At 37.1% G+C, this 23,909-nt stretch overlaps 1 protein-coding gene and 1 pseudogene across 6 annotated transcripts in view; one reads left to right on the top strand and one right to left on the bottom strand.

Moving 5' to 3' along the window:
• The window catches only part of CFAP44 (cilia and flagella associated protein 44), a 137,874-nt gene that overhangs the window by 66,485 nt on the left and 47,480 nt on the right, over positions 1 to 23,909 (bottom strand). For all 6 annotated transcript variants that reach the window (XR_012518780.1, XM_074404347.1, XM_074404349.1 and 3 more), the window contains 5 exons: positions 22,260 to 22,469; positions 21,171 to 21,281; positions 10,332 to 10,493; positions 8,890 to 9,126; positions 177 to 322 (listed from right to left, as the gene is read on the bottom strand). Coding sequence is in view for 5 of the 6 variants with exons in the window: in XM_074404347.1 (XP_074260448.1) it covers positions 177 to 322; positions 8,890 to 9,126; positions 10,332 to 10,493; positions 21,171 to 21,281; positions 22,260 to 22,469 (866 nt within the window). In the remaining variant the exon portion in view is untranslated. The remainder of the gene's footprint in view (positions 1 to 176; positions 323 to 8,889; positions 9,127 to 10,331; positions 10,494 to 21,170; positions 21,282 to 22,259; positions 22,470 to 23,909) is intronic.
• Positions 3,087 to 4,927, top strand: LOC120367183 (mitochondrial import receptor subunit TOM6 homolog pseudogene; annotated as a pseudogene).

Here is a 23,909-nt window from a genome sequence, read left to right as displayed (position 1 = left end):
ACTATAATTTCAGGATTAGCTTTGATTCTATTTATTCATTTGATTTATTTAACCAAATATTTTTTGAATACTCCTTCATTTGGATGGATCTCTAAAAATTGACAATATCCATGATGGACAAAAGCATGGACACTAATGGGATATGGTTTTTTAAAGCTTTTTGAAATACCACTCACTTGAAAGTGATAGTTTGGATGGGATTATCATCTGTATTCTCAAGATAACGAACATCAAAAGGTTCATCTTTTTGTTCTTCGAAATTATTGCTTTCATCACAAGGGGGGAACTCACAGTGATACAGAAAACCAGAATCATAGTCACCCTGGAAAAGAGATAAGTAACATAGAAGGTGGTACTTGAATACAACACACATAAATGCATGAGAATTTTTTGATTATTTCAATTTTGAAAATAAAAAATAGATGTTTTCAAACATCTATTTCTACGTAATTTCTATTATAGATTTATTTCTATAAATCATCTCCGTTATCCATTTACACACAACTATATAATAATAAAAACCATATGATGATTTGTTTCCACTTAAAAATCATTATAAGAGAGAGATCACCTCTGACTCCCTACAGAATTTCATTTTATTTCTTCAAGTATTATTCTGCATAAGCAGTAACAAATAATAGGGTTTTGCAGTTCCTTGTTTTTACAGCTAGTTTTCAGTCTAAGGAAACTGTAAACACTGTTAACTTTCCAGGAAAGGCTATTTCTGAAAAATTTATCCTCCTAGTGAGAAGACAAATGATCAACTGGAAGAGCAATACTGCTCCAACTCTAATGTCCTTATTACTGAGATTCCTTATTACAGGAAACAAATTGAAGGTCAGGACAACTTTATGAACAATAAATAAATAAAGAGAAGGTAACAATATGATCACCTCTGAAAATCAAATTACTAAAGTTTTCACTTTTGACAATGTCAGACTAGATTGTTTCAGCCAAACTCTCCCACTGAGAACAACCAGAACAAATTTTCTTTATTTTTTATTTTTTCACCTTGGGTATTTTTATTGTCAAGTCAGTTCACAATCTAATGGTTCAGGATTAATGACCAGTTTAAATATATAACCATCAACAGAGAGTTTGCAGAAGGTTAATCACATTTTCAATTTTGTTTATATAAAATTTTAAGCCTTTTTTAATGCAAGGCAATAAACAAAGTAACATTCTGGGTTACTAACAGCATAATCTGTGATAATATGAATAAATAACTAGATTTGTAATACTGATATATTATGGTAGTCAAAATAATATAATACATTTTCTGGACAGCATAAAGACATTTATCCTATTCAAATAACCAATTTCAACCATGTATTTACTGATTCAAATTTTGAATCATACAGCTCTAATACTGATATATATTCATGTATGAATTCTTTAAAAAGCACATATTGTAACAACCAAAATTTTTTTTAATATTATACTTTAAATTCTGGGGTACATGTGCAGATCGTACAGGATTGTTACGTACGTATACACATGCCATGGTGTTTGCTGCATCCATCTCCTCATCACCTACATTAGGTATTTCTTCTGTTATCCCTCCCTAAATTCCCCCTTGCTATCCCTCCTCTAGGCCCCCACCCCACAACCGGCCCTGGTGTGTGATGTTCCCCTCCTTGTGTCCCATGTGTTCTCATTGTTCAACACCCACTTATGAGTGATAATGTGCGGTGTTTGATTTTTTGTTCTTGTGTCAGTTTGCTGAGAATGATTGTTTCCAGCTTCCTCCATGTCCCTGCAAATACGAACTCATCCTTTTTTATGGCTGCATAGTATTCCATGGTGTATATGTGTCATATTTTCTTTATCCAGTCTATTGTTGATGGGCATCTCCATAAGTTCCAAGTCTTTGCTATTGTGAACAGTGCCACAGTGAACATACATGTGCATGTGTCTTTATAATAGAATGATTTATAATCCTTTGGGTATATACCAAAGGATTGCTGGGTAAAATGGTATTTCTATTTCTAGATCCTTGACGAATCCCCACACTGTATTCCACAATGGTTGAACTAATTTACACTCCCACCAACAGTGTAAAACTGCTCCTATTTCTCCATATCCTCTCTGGCATCTTTTGTCTCCCGATTTTTTAATGATTGCCATTCTCACTGGCATGAGATGGTATCTCAATGTGATTTTGATTTGCATTTCTCTAATGACCAGTGATGATGAGCATTTTTTCATATGTTTGTTGGCTGCATAAATGTCTTGAAAACATTCCATGCTCATGGTTAGGAAGAATCAACATCATAAAAATGGCCATTCTGCCTAAAGTAATTTATACATTACATGCTATCCCCATCAAGCTACCATTGATCATCTTCACAGAACTGGAAAAAACCACCTTAAACTTCATATGGAACCAAAAAAGAGCCCTCATAGCCAAGACAACCCTAAGGAAAAAAAAAAAAAGCAAAGCTGGAGGCATCACAATACTTGACTTCAAACTATACTACAAGGCTAAAGTAATCAAAACAGCATGGTACTGGCACCAAAACAGAGATATAGACCAATGGATCAGAACAGAGGCCTCAGATGGAACATCACACATCTCCCACCATCTGAACTTTGACAAACCTGACAAAAACAAGCAATGGAGAAAGGAGTCCCTGTTTAATAAATGGTGTTGGGAAAACTGGCTAGCCATGTGCAGAAAGCTAAAACTGGACCCCTTCCTTATACCTTATACAAAAATTAACCCCAGATGGATTAAAGATTTAAACATAAGACCTAACACCATAAAAACCCTAGAAGAAAACCTAGTCAATACCATTCAGGACATAGGCATAGGCAAGGACTCCATGACTAAAACACCAAAAGCAATGACAACAGAAGCCAAAATAGACAAATGGGATCTAATTAAACTTAAGAGCTTCTGCACAGCAAAAGAAACAATCATTAGAGTGAACCGGCAACCAACAGAATGAGAAAAAATGTTTGCAATCTACCCATCTGACAAAGGGCTAATATCCAGAATCTACGAAGAACTTAAACAAATTTACAAGAAAAAAACAACCCCATCAAAAAGTAGACAATGGATATGAACAGAAAAAATTTTCGAAATGGAAAGCTATCAAAACAGCAAGATCCAAAAACGAAGGAAAGCCAGAAGTGAGCTTGGCATTTGACATTGCTTTACTCCCTGGGGCAATTGTCAGTTATTAAAGTGGCAGCTGAGAGGCTACAAAGCTGGATGGGGCTATCTGCAGTCTCATGGACTTACGTAGAAAGAAATAATCATTTCCCGGGTTCAAGCATCTCAAAGAGATATCTGAACACCTACCTCATTAATAGCAGCATTATTCACAATAGCCAAAAGGTAAGAGCAATCCAAGTGTCTTTTTTTTTTTTTTGAGATAGGGTCTCACTCTGTCACCCAGACTGGAATGCAGTGGTGTGATCTGGGCTCACTGCAACTTCCACCTCTGAAGTTCAAGCGATTCTCCTGTCTTCTCAGCCTCCTGGGTAGCTGGGATTGCAGGTTAGAAACAGGGTTTCACCATATTGGCCAGGTTGGTCCTGAATTCCTGGCCTCAAGTGATCCACTCACCTTGGAAAGTGCTAAGTGTTAAGATTACAGGCATGAGCTACCAAGCCTGGTCCCAAGTGTCTATTGATAACTGAGTATATAAGCAAAATATGGTACATACCTAAAATGGGGTATTATTCGGCCTTGAAAAGAAAGGAAATTGACATATGCTGCATCATGGATGAAACTTGGGGAAATTATCCCAAGTGAAACAAGTCAGTCATAATGAGATAGATATTATATAATTTCACTTATTTGAGGTACTTACAGTAATCAAAATCATAGAGAAAGAAACTAGAGTGATGGTTGCCAGAGGCCGGGTAAAGGGAAGAGTCAGGAGTTAGCCTCTGATGAGTATGGGAGTTTCTACGTTACAGGATGAGGATGACGGTGGAGACGGATGTTGGTGATGACTTCACAACATTGTGAGTACGTTTACTACTACTAAGCTGTACACTTAAAAATGGTTAAGATGGCAAAATTTATGTTATATGTCTTTTACTTCAATAAAAAACAGAAATACAAAGTTTAAAATAAAAGACAGTTACAAAGCTGGAACAGAGATCTGAAAAAAATAAGCTAAAGCATGGAGAGAGAGAAAAAGGATGGAAAAATTCTTTTGATGACGTAAGATACAGATGGAACATAATGAAAAGGATGTAATACACATAAAGTTGGGATCCCAGAATGAGAGAGTGAAAAGATAGGCCAGAAGCAGCATTGCGGTAGACAATGGCTAAGAATTTTCCAAAACTGAAAAGATATGTTGAAATTTAGAGTGCTATGAACTGCTAACAAAACAAAAATCTTAAAGCAAGAAAAATACATTAACTAGATCCAAAAGTAGTAATTAAGATACAATAGACACATTAGCCTTCAAAAAAAAAGAGGAAAAGCATGACATTGCTGGCTAAATGAAAGACAGAAGATGATAAAACAATACTGTAAAAGTTTTGGAAAAATATTTAGCAAAAATAAAAGCAAAAGGAACACACTTTAAAACAAAGCAAAACAAAAACAAAGCCCAAAAAGCAAAAGACAGAGAATTAGTTACCAGCAAGCCTCCACTTAAAAAAAAAAATTATTAGTCTATTGTTTAGGTAAAAGGTACAAATTACAAAGATGTGGAAAGTAATTAAGAGTAAGGGAAAGGCAAAAAGGTATTACTCTGGCTTCCAGTAGAGTCCTCATGAGTGCAGCTGGCACAGCAAATAAAGCTCTTGAAATACCATGTAATATGGGAAACTGGCTTCAGGGTGTCTACACCAAGAGGTATGATAGAGGAGGAATTTGATCCTCAATCTGGAACTCTTTGTTGCACTTTGGCTTGCGAGGAACTTGAGTCACATTAACCTCATTCAGCCAGGGGTGTAGCCAAGTAGACAAATGGAATCTTGTGCTATTCCTGAACCTTCCAACAACAGAGCCTACAATCTGTGATCACAAGATATACCCTGATGGTAGCTGAAGTCTGATTCAGATGAGCAACTTCCCTATCCCTTACTAGTTTCCTTTTGTTCCTTGAGTCCACTCAGAATTCCCTTCTCTAATCAGCAGACAGGCTAAGTTAAAGTATAGCCTCTGTTCTGTAAATTTCTGCACGTAGTTCCTAAGCTTTTTCAGAAGATGATCTTTGTTCTTTTCCTAAGAGCAACAATATTTTAACAAATATTGGAAATAAAGACTGCACAAAGATCCCCCCAAAAAAGTAGGAAAGATAAACCAGAATGATATTAATGATAAAAAAAAAAAACAATACCAAAATGCATTCTTAGGTGGGGTGGGGTAGGGTGAAGAGGATACATGATGTTAAAGTATTCTAAGGTAATTTTCTCTGGAACTAATAAAAGAATTTATACTAAAATTAAGTAAATCTATATTATGCTCTTTAAAATCGCCTCTAGGCTGGGCACTGTGACTCTCACTTGTAATCCCAGCACTCTGAGAGGCCAAGACAGGTAGATCACTTGAGGTCAGGAGTTCGAGATCAGCCTGGCCAACATGGTCAAACCTGTCCCTACTAAAAATACAGAAATTAATCATGCATGGTAGCACACACCTGTAATCCCTGCTACTCAGGAGGCTAAGGCAGGAGAATCACTTGAACCTGAAAAGTACAGGCTGCAGTGAGCTGAGATGGCACCACTGCACTCTAGCCTGCACAACAGAGTGAGACTGTGTCTCAAAAATACAAATAAATAAGTAAATGAAATCACCTCTAAAAGAGTAGTAAAAGAATGTATACCTCATAATCTAGTAGAGGAACAAAATTATGGGGAAAAAATACCTAATAATAGAAGGTAAAAAAGGGAAAGAGAAGTAGTTTAGAATGAGTGTGACAAATAGAAATAGATACTAGATTTAAACTAAAATATATCAGTAATTACATTAAATATAAATGAACAGTACTTTTTTAAAAGACAAAGATTATCCTATAGGATTCTTTTAAGCCTAAACATATACTGTTTGCAAGAGACCTACTTTTGATATAAGGGTGTCAAATGGTAAAGGAAAGAGGAGAATCCTTAATAACTCAAGGTTTTGGCATAGTAACTAAGTGGATGATTGTCTCATTCACTGAGATGGGGATGGAGCAGGTTTGTATGGGGCAAGTAGGGTTTAAAAGTAATGTCTTGGACAGCTTAATTTTGAGGTGCCAAGGAGCACTGTCAAGTTGGATATAGAGGTCAGGACTAGAGATAAATATTTGAGATTCACAGGAAGACAAGTAATATTTAAAGCCATGAGACTGGATAAAGTTACCTTAGCAAGAGAGGGCCCAAGGCCACACTCTGGAGTATTTCAAACATCAAAGCTTGTTCTGTAAATGAGAAGCCAGCAAAAGAGGGTGAAAAGGAGTGGCCACAAGAGTGCAATGTCTTAGAAGCCAAGTGAAGAAAGCATTTGAGAAGTATGAGGGGTCAACTCTGTTAAATGCTTCCAAAAAGTCAAATGGACAGAGAATTGACCTCTGAGTTTGTCAGTATGTTCATCATTAGTGAGGTGATGGAGATAGAAGCCCAACTGGAAAGGGTTGCAGATCAAATAGGAGGTGAAGAGGTGAAGCCACTGATTACAGATGATTCTTTCAATAACTTTTTCTGTAACAGAGCAGTGGGAGAAAAGAAAAGAGAGGTTAAGGAAAGAAAATTAAGATTAGTACTAGAGCATGTTTTTATGCTTATGATAAGAACTACATAGAAAAGACAGATACAGGAAACCAAGAGGTTTATCTCAGGAGCAAAATTTTTGAGAAAATTACAAGGGATGGGATTTAGGGGCCATTGGGAACAGTATCCTTGGAGAGCTGCAAGGGACTGTTCTCCAATTGTAACAATAGGCAAAGCAGACAAAAGGTATATAGATTCCCTATAGGGTGCTACATCTAATTGAGACAAGAAAAGCAAATTCCATCTGATTGCTTTTATTTTCTCTGTGAAATGTGAGATAAGGTTATCAGTGAAGAGTAAGAGAAGGTACAAAATGTTTGAGGGGAGAAGAAAGACTTAAAGCGATAATTTGGAAAGTGAAGACGGCTGGGCAGTAGAATTGGCCTGTAGTGTGACTATCGATTTGAGAACTGCAGCCATTACTTCACAATGAGACTGGGTTTTCTTCGGCATCTGTTTGGCTGCAGGCACAGAGTTGTCAGATTGTTGGCTCAAGCTTTGCCACCTCTCTTAACTATGTTTTAACCTTGTTCACCGTGTGGTTTAATGGATAAGAGCCTGAACCCTGGACCCAGATTGCCTGAGTCCAGATCCTCATTTCACCTCTCATTACTTATATGGCCTTGGAAAAAATACCTAACATTTCCATGCCTTCGTTTCTTCATATATAAAATGCAAAAAAATAATAGCACTTATTTTATAGTTGGTTAAGTAAATTACTTAGAAATGTACCTGGTACAGAATAAGTAGGTTGTCGTATTCAGCAAATGAAAATAAAGGACACCTATTAAATTCAAATTTCAAATAAACAAATAATTTTCAGTCTAAGTATGTACTATGTACTTTTACTTGGAAACCCTAAGAGTAAGCACTTAATATAGGTGGGGTGTTCTGTTTGTGTTTTATCGTTGTTGTTGAGATGGGGTCTCACTATATTACACAGGCTGACCATGAACTCCTGGGCTCAAGCTGTCCTCCCACCTCAGCGTCTTGAGTAGCTGGGACTGCAGGCATGCAGCTCTGCCCTTAGCTGAAATATGTTTGTTAAATAATGAGTAACTTTTGCATCTATATTTCCAGGGCACTGGAAATCTATTGCACTGTATTACAGTTAATTGTTTCTGCACCTCTTTTCCTCAAATGAAGACTCCCTGAAGGGAGGAAACATCTTTTCTTTAACCTTTTATCCTCTGAACTCCATACAATAGTAGTCATTTATAACTGTTTTGTAAAACACAGAAGACAGGCAGAAAGGGGAGAGGAACTAATAAATGACGTCTTATGATGCCGCCGATGCTTTTTTCCATCCTTCTTTCTGCTTGCCTCCTTAGAAGTTACTACAAAAGATACATTTCTAGGAAAAGTTGAGGAGGAGAGAGGTCAACACTCATCACTCTTTACAGCAACAGTCCTTGGCTGGTCAGTGTCCTGGTAGGACCAGTGGTGAATTAGTAATGATCTTCCACAGACATATTTATGAATTTCTTCTGGTGGATGGAACTGAAAATTGTGACAAAATTACAATGAAGGAAATCTTGCTTTGCAGTATTTCCTAAAAAAAAAAATGTGTAAGTGGAGGATGTACTCCTGCAGCACTGTGATACGCCCTGGTACTTTCTTCTGAATATCCATTTTTCCTTTCTTCCTTATTAGCCAAGTTCTGATTTTGCCTAGGGTGGCAATTAGACCATCTAAAAACGCTTATCTTCCTAGACTTGCATATGGCCGCACAGCACAGTTTTAGATAATGAGATGCAAGCAAAAGTATACTGGATAGTACTTCCATGAAAGCTATTCTTTTCAAGATTAAAAAACAACAGTCTTGGCTAGAAAACCCCCTGGCCTTTTTTCTTTCACACTTGATCCTTCTCCACTTTGACCTGCCTGGAGCATGTTATGACTGACAAGAAGAAAATAGATAATCTATAAACTAGAGATTTATCTGCACAATTGTCTTCACAAGTAGACATATAAAAAAGATGTTAAGAATATTTAAAAACAACTATACCCCACATTCATTCACCAAAACTTGCATCTTCAACAGTAAATAAATGAAATCTTAAATGATTTCATAAATGAAATCTTAAGAGTAAGAAAGAATGAAGTTATAATAACTATAAACTATATTGAAATATGTTTGAGGTAAAAATTGTTATTGCTACTTACCAAAGAAACCCAGAACTTCCCTGGCTCTGAGTAAAATCCACAGAGGATGCGAGAGGGGGTTAATGGAATAAAGATTTCAGGTAATGGCTCTTCCTCCTCCTCCTCCTCCTCTTCCTCTTTCTGAAATTCTTTTTCTCCATCTTCTCCCATCTCTGCCGCTAGCTTATTCCTCCTTTCTTCCCTTATTTTCTCCTTCAACTTCTTTTGTTTCTCTCTCTTTTCAATTTCTATTAATCTCTTTTAAAAGAAACATTAAGTAGGTATAAAAAGAACTATGACTAATTTGTTCATTTACACCACTGGGGATGACCAAAAAAACAGAAAGAAGATACAGTTCCTAGAAAAACTCACAGCTCTGTTAACAGATAATGTTTAAAAATAGTCACCAATATCACAATATATTTTTATCATTAAAACTTTTAAATCATTGGGATGACTCATTTTTGTTTTACCCCCCATCAGTCTTGGTTCTATAGAAATTATTCAGTCATTTTTTTCCTAACAGAGAAGCTAAATCTAGCTTCTCTTAGAGCCTGTCACTAGTAACCCAAGAGTTAGGTAGACTGAAACAGTCCACAAGGAAAATTGTTTCCAACTTTAGTAACACTTTGAGTTTGGTCTTCATCATCTACCAACTGTCCTTTGCAAAAGCCCTCTGACAGTGGTATTTCTCTCTCTTACTTTTTACCACTTCATTCTGCTCAACTCTCAGAATTACATTCCTAACTTTTGTATCATCACATGAATCCCCTCCTCACAAAATCACAATGGATCACAACAGTCTAAAATGAAATGTCTTGGCTGGCATTTAAGGCACCCCATGCATTGATCACAGACTCTTGCAACACTCCTCCACAAATTGCCTCTATTTTACTGATCTATTCCTCATTTCTTGAAAACATTCAAAACTCTGCATTTTTGTGGGATGTTCTTCCAACTTTTATTGCCATCGTCCTATTTTCAACTCTCAAAATTCCCCCTATTTTTTTTTTAAGACAGTGTCTCACTCTGTCACCTGGGCTGAAGTACAGTTGTGCAATCATAGCTCACTGCAGCCATAAACTCCCAGACTCAAGTGATCCTCCCATCTCAGCCTCCCAAAGTTCTGGGATTACAGGCATGAGCCAATGTGCCTGGCCCCTCCTATTCTTTAGGTACTAAATGGCACCTCCATGCAGTCATCTTTGACTTCTTCCTATCCCTCTATCAGAATCCTCTCTCTTTTCCTCTGCACACCTCTAAAATTTCCTTCTGCACATTTAGATTTCAGTATCTATTCACTATTGCCTTCTAATAACTGTTTTCCTGCCAGATTATAAACTCCTTAATTTCAGGGCCTATGTTTTATTCTTTTTTGTATTCCCTTAGCACTTAACACAGGATATTTTATATTCTAAGGAAAGGAAATTATTAGAAGATAATTCTTCAAGAATAGTTCATACCAGAATCTTAGATTTGACACTTGAGAAATGAAAACATTTTATGCACATGTCTTTGATTTCATAGGAAATTACATCACGATCATCTACTTCTTGCTGTATGGTTGGAAATGGAGCTTCAAGAATATAGCCATTTTCACAGAAAATTAGTAAAGTACTTTCAGGCTAAAAAAGAAAAACATATTTACATTTAAGCAAATTTTTAAAAGCATAGTTTAAAAAGATTATAAATTAAAAATTATAATTATATTAGCCATATTTAAAACACACTTAATTCAGTTATTGGTAAAAAGTCAAGTTTAATAATTATTATATAGTCATAAGTACCAATTATTGTATCATTATTAATTAATGATGTAATTATTGCATTTACATTCAGTTCCTTCATAGATGCCATAACATATGTGATTCATATATGTTTTTTGATTTTCTGATCAATATATGAGGTTGGGAAATCTGTTAGCATAAGGGACCAAATATTAAAATTAGGACTGCCAAGGAAAGTCTGCGTGTGTGGATGGTGTAGTCAGTCTCAGTTTACTTTGATGGCTCATCCTCTATCTGCTTCAGTTCAACAAATGTGGATGTTCCCAAGGCTTTTGTCCTCTTCCCTTTTCTCTCTCTCCATAAGCATTTTCTGGGAAATCTTATAGCCTTTATTACCACTTACATGCAATTAAATCTTAAATTAATCTCTACACCCCAGACCTCTCTCTCTTGGCTCCAAAACCATGTATTTAATCATGAATGGGAAATCCCCATCTTTATATTTACAGATACACCTTTTGAAATGTTTATTCATTTGGTTATTTCATTCTACAATTTTTTGTTGTGTACATACTAATAAAAGATCAATCTACCAGAAAGTCAAAACAGCTATAAACATATATAAATTCCATCTCAGAGCACCTAAATATATAAAATAAACATTGAGAGAGATGAAGGGAGAAAGTAATACAGTAATAGTAAGACTTCAATGCCCACTTCTAATAATGGATAAACATATAGATAGAAGGTCAATAAAGAAAAGAGCAAGGTCGCAGTGCCTCACATCTGTAATCCCAGCACTTTGGGAAGCCGAGGCAGGTGGATCATCAGAGGTCAGGAGTTCGAGACAAGCCTGGCCAACATGGTCATGTCTCTACCCAAACAAATACAAATATTACCTGGGTGTGGTGGTGTGCCTGTAGTTCCAGTTACTGGGGTAGCTGAGGTGGGAAAATCACTTGAACCCAGGAGGCAGAGGTTGCAGTGAGCTGAGGTCACTCCACTGCCCTCCAGCCTGAGCGAGAGAAAGCCTTCACAAGATGTACAGATACAAACAAGTCTAGACTGTGAAGACTATAATAAATACCTAACTCTTCAACGTTCAGACACAAACAAACATTCATAAGCATCAAGGCCATCCAGTTCCCAGATGGTATCTCCAGACACACCTTGGGACAGAAGGGAACCCACTCCCTTAAAGAGACGGACACAATCCTGGCAGGATTCACCACCTGCTGACTAAAGAGCATGTGGGCCCTGAATAATTAATAGTGGTGGCCTGGTAACACACACTGTGGGCCTTAGATGATACTCTGAGTTAAGCTGGTTTTAGGTATCAGACAGCACATTCCCAACTGTGGTGGCTACGAGATGGGACTTCTTCTGCTTGAGAAAAGTGGAAAGGGAAGAGTCAAGGGGATTTTATCTTGCAATTTAGGTACCAGCTTGGGTACAGTGGAATTGAGCACTAAGAGGGCATCTGGAGTTCCCAATTTCAGGCCTTTGCTCTTGGACAAGACAACAATAGTAAATTCTTCCCCATAATAATTATTTTAAATGTATATGGATTAAACTCCACAATGTAAAGCCATACAGAAGCTGAGTGAATAAAAAAAAAATAAGATCTGGCCAGGTGCAGTGGCTCACGCCTGTAATCCCAGCACTCTGGGAGGCTGAGGCAGGTTAATCATGAGGTCAGGAGATCAAGACCATCCTGGCCAACATGGTGAAATCCCATGGTGGCGCTCACCTGGAGTCCCAGCTACTTGGGAGGCTGAGGCAGGGGAATCACTTAAATCTAGGAGACAGAGGTTGTAGTGAACCAAGATCACACCACCGCACTCCAGCCTGATGACAGAGGAAGACTTCATCTCGGAGAATTCAAAACAGCTGTTCTGAGGAAACTCAGAGAAATTTAATATAACACAGAGAAGGAATTCAGAATCATATTAGATAAATTTAATGAAAGATTAAAATAATTTTCAAAATCAAGCAGAAACTTCTACTGATATATTGAAGAATGCATCAGCATCTTTAAGAGCAGACTTGATCAAACAGAAGAAAGAATTAGTGAGCTTGAAGACAGGCTATTTGAAAATACACAGAGGTGGCCAGGCACAGTGGCTCAAACCTGTAATCCCAGCACTTTGGGAGGCCGAGGCGGGTGGATCACGAGGTCGAGAGATCGAGACCATCCTGGTCAACATGGTGAAACCCCGTCTCTACTAAAAACACAAAAAATTAGCTGGGCATGGTGGCGTGTGCCTGTAATCCCAGCTACTTAGGAGGCTGAGGAAGGAGAATTGCCTGAACCCAGGAGGCGGAGGTTGCGGTGAGCTGAGATTGCGCCATTGGACTCCAGCTGGGTAACAAGAGCGAAACTCCGTCTAAAAAAAAAAAAAAAGAAAATACACAGAGGAGAAAAAATAAAAAAGAATAAAAAAGATTGAAGCATACCTATGAGATCTAGAAAAGTGCCTCTAAAGGGCAAATCTAAATTACTGGCCTTAAAGAGGAGGTAGAGGGATATTGATTGGAGTAGAAAGTTTATTCAAAGGGATAACAGAAAGTTTCCCAAACCTAGAGAAAGTTATCAATATTCAACTACAAGAAGGTTGTAGAACAACAAACAGATTTAACCCAAAGAAAGCTATTTCGAGCCATTTAAAAATCAAAATCTGAAAGGTCAAGGATAAAGAAAGGACCCTAAAAGTAGCAGGAGAAAATAAACACCACACAATGCAGTTCCAATACTTCTGACAGCAGACTGCTCAGTGGAAACCTTACAGGCCAAGAGAGGGTGGTACGACATATTTAAAGTGCTGAAGGAAAAAAAAAAATGCTTTATCCTAGAATAGCATATCCAGTGAAAATATTCTTCAAACATGAAAGAGGAATAAAATTTTCCCAGAAAAACAAAAGCTAAGGGATTTCATTCAATGCCAGACCTGTCCGACAAGAAATGTTAAAGGGAGCTCTTCAACCTGAAAGGAAAGGATGTGAATGAGCAATAAGAAATCATCTGAAGATGAAAAACTCTGTAGTAATAAATACACAGAATTTTATAACACTGTGATTGCAGTATGTAAACTATTCATATCTTAAGTAGAAAGAGTAAAAGATAAACCAACCAAAATTAATAACTTCAATTTTTCAAGACAGAGACAGTACAATAATATATAAACAGAAACAACAGGAAGTTAAAAAAGTTATGAAATTGAAGTGTAGAGTTTTTATTAGTTTTCTTTTTGCTTGTTAGTTTGTAAAATCAGTGTTGTCATCAGTTTAAAATAACAGGTTATAAGATACTATTTGCAATCCTGATGGCAACCTCAATGAAAAAAACATACGATGGATACACAAGAAATTTAAATCATACCACCAGAGAAAATCACCCTCACCTAAGACGTAGATAAGAAGAAAGGAAAGAACAAAGAGAAGACCACAAGTCAACCAGAAAACAAGTAACAAAATGGCTAGAGTAAGTCCTTACTTATCAACAATAACATCCAACGTCAATGGACTAAACTCTCCCAACAAAAGAAATGAGGTGGCTGAATGGATTTAGAAAACAAGACTCAGTGACTTATTGCCTGCAAGAAACACATCTCATCTATGAAGACATATATAGACTGAAAGTAAAGGAACAAAAAGATATTCCATGCAAATGGAAATCAAAATGGAGTAGAAATAGCTAACTTACATCAGACAAAAATAGATTTTAAAACAAAGAAGGTCATTATATAATGATAAAGGGGTCAATTCAGTAAAAGGATATAACAGTTGTAAATATATATATACCAATGCTGGAAAACCCAGGTATATAAACCAAATATTATTAGAGCTAAAGAAAGAGATCAACCCCAATACAATAATAGCTGGACACTACAAGACCCCACTGTCAGCTTTGAACAGATCATCCAGGCAGAAAATGAACAAAGAAACACTGGACTTAATCTGCACTATAGACTAAATGCACCTAACAGATATTTACAGAACTTTTTATCCAATGGCTGCAAAATACACACTATTCTCCTCAGCATGTGGATAATTCTCAAGAACAGACTATATGTTAGTCTACAAAACAAGTCTTAAACATTACAATAAAATGAAATTATATCAAGTATCTTCTCTGACCACAATGGAATAAAACTAGAAATTAATAAAAAGGAATTTTGGAAGCTACATGAACTCACAGGAATTAAACAATAAGTTCCTGAATGACCAGTGGGTCAAAAAGAAATTAAGAAGAAAATTTAAAAATTTCTTGAAACAAATGGACAGTGCAAATACAACATATCAAAATCTCTAGGATACAGTGAAAGCAGTACTAAGAGAAAAGTTTACGGCTATAAGCAACTACATCAAAAAGATAGAAAAACTTCGATTAACTAATGATGCATCTTAAAGAGCTAAAAAAGAGCAAATCAAACCCAAAATTAATAGAAAAAAATAAATTAAAAAGATCAGAACAAAATTAAATGAAACTGAGAGAAGGCAATACAAAAGATCAAATTTAAAAGTTGGTTTTTTCAAAAGATAAATTAACAAACCTTTAACCAGACTAAGAAAAAAAAAGAGAATACTAAAATACATGAAATCAAACATGAAAAAGGAGACATTACGACTGATACCACAGAAATTCAAAAGATCATTAGAGGCTACTATGAACAATGGTATGCCAATAAATTTTAAAACCTTGAAGAAATGGTGAAATTCCTACACATACAACCTACCAAGACTGAACCATAAAAAAATTCAAAACCTGAACAGACCAATTATGAGTAATGAGATCAAAGCCATGATTTAAAAAAAAAAAAAAAAGTCTCCCAGCAAAGAAAAGCCTGGGACCCAATGGCTTCACTGTTGAATTCTACCAAACATTTAAAGAATACCAATCCTGCTCAAACTATTATGAAAAATGAGGAGGAGGGAATACTTCCAAACTCATTCAATGAGGCTAGTACTACCCTAATACCAAAGCCAGACAAACACACATCAAACAAAAGAAAACTACAGGCCAGTATCACTGATGAATGCAGATGTAAAACCTTAAGAAAATACTAGAAAACTGAATTTGACAATACATTAAAAAGATAATTCACCATGGCCAAGTAGGATATATCCCAGGGATGCAAGGATGGTTTAACATATGCAAATCAATCACTGTGATACATCAAACCCTTAGAATGAAGGACAAAAATCAAACGATCATTTCAATTGATGCTGAAAAAGCACTTGATACAATTCAACATCCCATCATAATGAAAACTCTCAAAAAAACTGGGTAGAGAAGGAACATACCTCAACACAACAAAACTTATATATGATAGACCTATAGCTAGTAGCATACTAAATGAAAAAATACAGAAAGCCTTTCCTCTAAGATCTGAAACATGACAAGGATGCCGACTGTTACCACTGTTATTCAACATAGTACTGGAAGTCCTAGATAGAGCAATCAAATAAGAAAGCAATAAAGCGCATCCAAACTAGAAAGAAAGAAGTCAAATTATCCTTGTTTGCAGATTATAAGATCTTACATTTGGTAAAATCTAAAAACTCTGCCAAAAAACTATTAGAACTGGTAAATAAATTCAGTAAAGTTGCAGGATACAAAATCAACACACAAAAATCAATAGCATTTCTATACACAAACAGCAAACAATCCGAAAAAAGATCAAAAGAGTAATCCCACTTACAATAGCTACAGATAAAATAAAATACATAGAAATTAAATTAACCAAAGAAGTGAAAGATCTCTACAATGACAACTGTAAAATATAGATGAAAAAAATTGAAAAGGACACAAAAAAGGAAAGATACTCCATATTCATAGATGGGAAGAATCAATATTGTTAAGATAACCATACTATCCAAAGCAATCTACAAATTGAATGCAATCCCTATACAAACGGCAATCACATTCTTCATACACATAGAAAAAAACCATCCTAAAATTTATACGGAATCATAAAAGACTCAGAATAGACGAAGCTATGCTGAGCAAAAAGAACAAAACTGAATGAATCACATTACCTGACTTCAAATTATACTACAGAGATATAGTAACAAAAACAGCATGGTACTGGCATAAAAACAGAAACACAGGCCAATGGAACAGAATACAGAACCCGGAAACAAATCCATACATCTACAGTGAACTCATTTTTGACAAAGAAGCCAAGAACATACATTGCACAAAGGACAGTTTCTTCAACAAACTGTTTTGGGAAAACTGGATATCTATATGCAGAATAATGAAACTAGACCTCTATCTCTTGCCATATACAAAAATCAAACCAAAACGGACTACAGCCTTAAACTTAAGACCTCAAAACTATGAAACGATTAAAAGAAAACACTGGGGAAACTCTCCAGGACATTGGACTGGGCAAAGATTTCTTGAGTAAGACCCACAAGCACAGGAAACCAAAGCGAAAATGGGCAAATGGAATCACATCGAGTTAAAAAACCTTCTGCACAGCAAAAGAAGCCATCAACAAAGTCAAGAGACACCCCACAGAATCAGAGAAAATATTTGCAAATTATCCATCTGATAAGGAATTAATAACCAGAATATATAAGGAGCTCAAACAGCTCTATGGGGGAAAAAACCTACTAATCCAATTTTTAAATTGGCAAAAGATCTGAAGAGACATTTCTCAAAAGAAAACATACAAATGGCAAACAGGTATATGAAAAAGTGCTCAACATCATTAATTATCAGAGAAATGCAAATAAAAACTACAATGAGATATCATCTCATCCCTGTTAAAATTGCGTTTTTCCAAAAGACAGGCAATGCCAAATGCTGGTGATGATGTGGAGTAAAGTACACTGCTGGTAGGAATGTATGTTAGTACAACCACTATGGAGAGCAGTTTGGGGTTCCTCAAAAAAACTAAAAATGGAGCTAACACATGACCTAGCAATCACTCTGCTGGGTATATACACAAAAGAAAAGAATTCAGTATACTGAAGAGATAATCTGTACCCCCATGTTTATTGCAGCACTATTCACAATAGCCAAGATTTGAAAGCAACCTAAGTGTCCCTCAACAGGTGAATGGATAAAGAAAATGTGGTACATATACACAATGTGCACTCTTCAGCCATAAGAAAGAATGAGATCCTGTGATTTGCAACAACCTGGATGGAGCTGGAAGTCATGTTAAGTGAAAAAAGCCAGGCACAAAAAGACAAATATCACATGGTCTCATTTATTTATGGAAGCCAACAATTAAAACAACTGAACTCAGAGTTAGAGACTAGAATGATGGCTACCAGGGGCTGAGAAGGGGAGTGGGTGTGGCAGTGGGGCACAAAGTGGGGATGGTATATGGATATGAAAAAATAGACAGAATGAATAAGATCTAGTATTTAATAGCACAACACTACAGTCAATAATTTACTACACATTTTAAAATAACTAAAAGAGTATAATTGGATTGTAACACAAAGGATAAATGCTTGAGGTGATGGATATCCCATTTACCATGATATGATTATTATGCATTATATGCCTATAGCAAAATATCTCATGTACCCCATATATACATATACTATGTACCTATAAAAACTAAAAATAATAATTTTAAAAAGACCAGAATGACTCTCAAGATTCTGGCTTTAGTGACAGGGAAAATTGAAATCCAAGAATAATATGGGAGGAAGAAAATGTCTTAGAGAAACGATAATGAACTCCATTTAGACACCTCAAAATTATCTTCACAAAAATAAAAGATCACCAAGTTCTGTCAACTCTCTAAATATCTCTTGTCTACACAGTCTTTCATGCTCTGGTCACATCACAGCTGCCTAACAGATCCACATGCCCCTAACCTGGCTCTCTTGTACTTTCTCCACACTGCTGCCAAAGTGAACATGGTAGTAACCATGGCAGGCAGAATGGTTCTGTGTGTACATGGGACACATCCTTACTGAAACCATCCAAAACCATCAGGCAGAAGCTTAGCTCTTTATGCTCAGGTATGAGATCTGATATTTCAGCTGGTTAAGGGCTAAGACCTATTGCAATTTGGACAATTGAAGTCTGCAGCAGATCAGTTACATACAGTAACTTACTTTTACTTTAGTAATTTGCAAATGATATTAGAAATACTAGTGCTAGCAAGCAGCATTGCCCAAAATGACTTTTAAATTATGCTGAGTGTTTTGGTCTTGTATGCCTACTGTTACAGGATGTTCATCCCCTCCAAATCTCATGTTGAATTTTGATCTCTAATGTTAGACAAGGAGCCTAATGGGAGGTGTTTTGGTCTTGCGTGTGGATGCATCCCAAGTAGATTGATGCCTTCCCTGAGGTGAGTTCTTACCCTATTCATTCCTAGGAGAGCTGGTTATTAAAAAGAGCCTGGCACCTCCCCACTCACTCTTTCGTTTGTTTGTTTGGGATAGGGTCTCACTCTGACACCCAGGCTGGAGAATGGCAGCATGATCTGGGCACACTGCAGCCTGAAGGCATCCTCCTACTTCAACCTCCTGAGTAGCTGGGACTAGAGGCATGTACCACCACACCTTGCTGATTTTTGTATTTTTTGTAAAGATGGGGTTTCACTATGTTGCCCAGGCTTGTCTCAACTCCTGCACTCAAGTGATCCACTTGCCTTGGCCTGCCAAAGTGCTGAGACTGCAGATGTGTGCCACCATGCCCCGTCTCCCCATCTCCCTCTTGCTTCCTTTCTCACTACCTGATCTCTAAAGACTGGCTCCCTTTCGCCTTCTGCCATGACTAGAAGCCTGTCAGGCCCTCACCAGAAGCAGATGCTGGCACCATGCTTCTTGTACAGCCTGCAAAGCCATAAGCCAAATTACCCAGCCTCAAGTATTCCTTTATAGCAACACAATAAAGTAATAATTACTTTTAATTTTTTAAACATATTTTGAAATATGTATAGATTTACGGGAAGTTGAAAAGATAGTACAGAGAGGTATCCCATACCCTTCACTCAGTTTCTGCCACTGGTTACATCTTATGCAACTATACAAAACCACCCAGGACGTGGACATTAGTATAGAATGTGTGTACAGCTCTACATCATTTTTTTGTATGTGTAGATTTGTGTTAATGTCACATACCTATTCCCCTCCCACTCACCACCCCAGCCCCTGGCAAATGTTGGTTTTTCTTTTTAATTTGTACGTAGTGAAGTGAATGAAAGACGTATGATGTTATGTGTTGTGATATACACATTCACGCCTTCTCACAGAGCTTCCTTTGCAACCATCATTCCCTTCACCTGAACCATCTATACCCACCTCGTATCCATCTGCTCATACCCTACCAACTCCTCAAAATCAAGGTACAATACAAAATAACAACTTATTTTAACTTCTTTCTTTCTTGATAGTTCCCTGCTCCAAATTCACAACACACATTGTCTGTATGAGGGGTGTCCAATATTTTGGCTTCCCTGGGTCACACTGGAAAAGGAAGAATTGTCTTGGGCCACACATAAATACACTAACACTAACAATAGCTGATGAGCTAAAAAAAAATTGCAAAATATCTCATAACGTTTTAAGAAAGTTTACAGATTTGTGTTGTGCCTCATTCGAAGCTGTCCTAGGCTGCATGCAGCCCACGGGCTATGGGTTAGACAAGCTTAGTCTATATCATGGATATTTTAGTCACCAATTCCTTTACAAAACCTTATTGTTCAGTGATAAGGTATATTTAATTTTTTAAATGTTATTTTTTTCTCCTTGAGAGATTGGTTATTTAATCCACCACAGTGCCTAGAAAAGATACAAACAATAAGCATTTACTAATTTCAAAAAGCATTTTTAAGGTAATACTAAGATATTTTATAGCCCTTTTATTTAGAAAAGCTTAAAGTGGATTACAAATGTTACTCCAATAATCCTGATGGCACTTCAATGCAATTCATCAGTATTATTATTCTGGCACCTGGCACAGCCCTTGATTTAGGCAGTCAATCAATATTCAGATGACTGAATTATCATATGCTCACATTTAGCAAAACTAGAGACACTAAAAGAGATTAGTAACCAATACAGAATTGCCAATTGCTAAGCAAGAAGCAATAAAAGGATAGAGGAGAAAACAGATGTGGATTGAGGGCAGAGGAGAAGCAGAGATAAAGATGAGAAAGTACATTCAGACCTTAGAATTCAGCTTCTGATTGTCAGAGAAACTGACTGATCCAGGTGAAAGCATTTTTGACATGTCATGCCTGTGGCCAAAAGTCTCCAGTTGTGGAGCAAAGCCTGATATAGCCCTGCATTTTCAGAGCCCTGCAAGTTCATATAACCCTGCATTTTCAAAGCCTGATATAGCCCTGCATTTTCATGGTCAACTAAAAGACCGTGGAAGAGAAAGGCGGCAGTGAGGAGAGGGCAAGGCTCCTGAGTGATGCTCTATGGGCCAACGCCAGCAGCACCACCTGAGCTTTCTGCTGCGGCATCCCTGACCCTCACTGCAAGAACCAAGAGCGGGCTAAAAATTTCACCTGCTATTCTCTATCTACAAGATAGCTTCACTATACAGTAATTGGGAATTAAGCAGGAAGACAAATAATAATGACTTACATGAGAGAAAGGAGACCACGTTAACTGACACACAGGTCCAGGAGTATTAATATAACCAATTGGCTTATAATCATTTTCCACTTCAAAGAAGAAAACAGTTTGATCTTTACTCTAAGGAAAAAGAGACACACCAACCAAATATACATTACTATGAAATCTAGTCTATAGATCCCAAAAAAAGCGTTTAAAAAGCATACAGTATCTCTATCTGCAATGGTCATATATCCCAGATCATTCAGGGAGAATTGTTATTTCAAATACTTGCTCCATTTTCCCCCATGAGAACATTTGGCAAACCATGTGTGTACATGGTTCTGAAAATATGATCACCATACTTTTAGAAATTCACAAAAAATTCTACCATGTATATGCTCACCTATTAGTGCATAAAGAATTTACATGGTTATTCTCTTCATTTACGGCAATTCTCTGTAAGTTCATACCTATGCTGAAACTGATTATAAATAATACAATCTAGCATGATCCCCAGTTGAAATTTTCTATTCACTTAAAATAAGCATTCCAATTTGTAAGAATATATATATATATATATATATATATATATTTTTTTTTTTTTTTTTTTTTTTTGAGACGGAGTTTTGCTCTTGTTAACCAGCCTGGAGTGCAATGGCGCGATCTCAGCTCACCGCAACCTCCGCCTCCTGGGTTCAGGCAATTCTCTTGCCTCAGCCTCCTGAGTAGCTGGGATTACAGGCACGCGCCACCATGCCCAGCTAATGTTTTGTATTTTTAGTAGAGACGGGGTTTCACCATGTTGACCAGGATGGTCTTGATCTCTTGACCTCGTGATCCACCCGCCTCGGCCTCCCAAAGTGCTGGGATTACAAGCTTGAGCCACCGCGCCCGGCAGAATATTTTTAAGTGTTATTCACATGCTCCAGCTCTCTTCTAATTAAAAAAGGGTTATTCACAGACTACACTGAAAGAATATGACTACAAAAAAAGCAAATATGAATATATTGATAGAAAATGGTTTTCAGTAAATAAGTCATGATGAAGTAGGAGGAGTTACAAGGTAATGCTAACTATGAAATTTCAACAAGAAAAGAAAGGAAATGTACTGCTTACCCCTGTAGCTAGAATTTCTCCATCACGCTCATAAGCTAAAGCAGTGACACAAGCAGTATGGGGTTTGAAAACCTGTTTCAACTGAATATCAGCATCCAAAATTTTCTTCCGTCCTGCAAAAACTGTGAGCCCTTTTGGATCATAAAGTTCAAGAAGTCGAACAACTCCATCTTCAAATCCTACAATAATTTGTGCTCCAGTATAGCTTACCTTGGAAAAAATTAAAGACAAGGGACCTGAAATTAGTTGAGAAAGTTGTACTATATAACATATACCTTATTTGGAATTAGGTAATGTAATTTAATATTGGCTGCCGACTGGCAATTCTTTATGCCACTTTCTGGTCATCTCTATCTATTCTAGCATAGTTCCTTATAAACAATGACCACAGGAAGGATCAACAATGGCAATTCAAACATTGAATGAACCAACAGTAGAATGTCTGCCTATCGCATTCTAAGCACCTATCATCGGCAACTCAGTGGTGAACATAAAAAGACTCAGTGCCTGGCTTCACAGAGTTTTGGTCTAGTGAAAGGTACAGACATCAATCATCACATAAATGAGCATGAAATCATGAACTGAAATAAGTGCCAAAAGAAAGAAACATATTGTCTGAAAGCATATAACAAAGAAGGCTGACCTCGACTTAAGGCTTCCCTAAGGAAGAGATGGTAGAGCTGATAACAGAAGGCACAGGAAGGCAGGACAAGCACTCCTAGGAGAGAACATAACTTGTGCAGAAGTACTGTGTCGGGAAATAACAGCACTCAAGAAAAAGTTGTAGTCTGAAAGGGTGACAGAACAATGCTTCCCCCAGCAGCTGGAGAGGAAGACAGGCAGGCAGCAGATTACACAATGGCTTCCATGTTGTGTTAAGAAGAGTCTTCATCCCAGAGCAGCGGAAGGCCATCAGAGTGTTTTTAGCTGGGTTCTGGGGGAAGCGGCGGTGAAATGGTCAGATTTGCTATTTTTAAAATGTCATCCTAGCTGCAGTGTGGAAAATAGACATGAGGTGGTTTAGATACGATGCTGGGAGAACTTCTGAAAGACCTTTTGAGATGGCTTCTGCACTTCAGGAGAACTATTGGTCTGAGTAGTAGAGATGAGAGATTTGGACATACTTTAGGAAGAGGTGTAATGGCCCTACTTGGTGATGTCTGGATACGGGGAATGAGGCAGATGGAGGAGTCAAGAGTGACTGATAATGGCACTTACTGAGACAGAAAAAACTGGAAGGGAGCTAGGTGTGTGTGCGGTTTGTAGTTGCTATTGTTGATTTAGAGAGAAGGATGGTTGGGGATGTGTGAAAGACATGGACTTAGTCTTGAAAACATTGAGTTTGAGGTTCCCTTGAGATTTTAAACTAAAGATGTCATAGTCTGCACCTTAGAGGAAAAGTCTGAGCTAGAGATATAAAACTACCAATGTCTGAACGTACTAAATCTGCTGTCTTGGAAGGCATTCAGGAGAAGAGCAAGAGCCTGGGCATACTCTAGAGCTCAGTGACCATCAGTTATGAGAATTTGGGGAACAAAAAGGCTGTACACCATTCAACTCTAGTTGAGTGTTGTTTACTCAACAAAAACTTACTAAGTGTCTAAAAGTACCAGTAACTATAGAGGCACTGGAGGTACAAAGAAGAATAAG

This window comes from Saimiri boliviensis, chromosome 8 (genome assembly GCF_048565385.1).
Source record: "Saimiri boliviensis isolate mSaiBol1 chromosome 8, mSaiBol1.pri, whole genome shotgun sequence".
Lineage (NCBI taxonomy): Eukaryota > Metazoa > Chordata > Mammalia > Primates > Cebidae > Saimiri > Saimiri boliviensis.
This window is presented reverse-complemented; position numbering and strand designations above follow the sequence as displayed.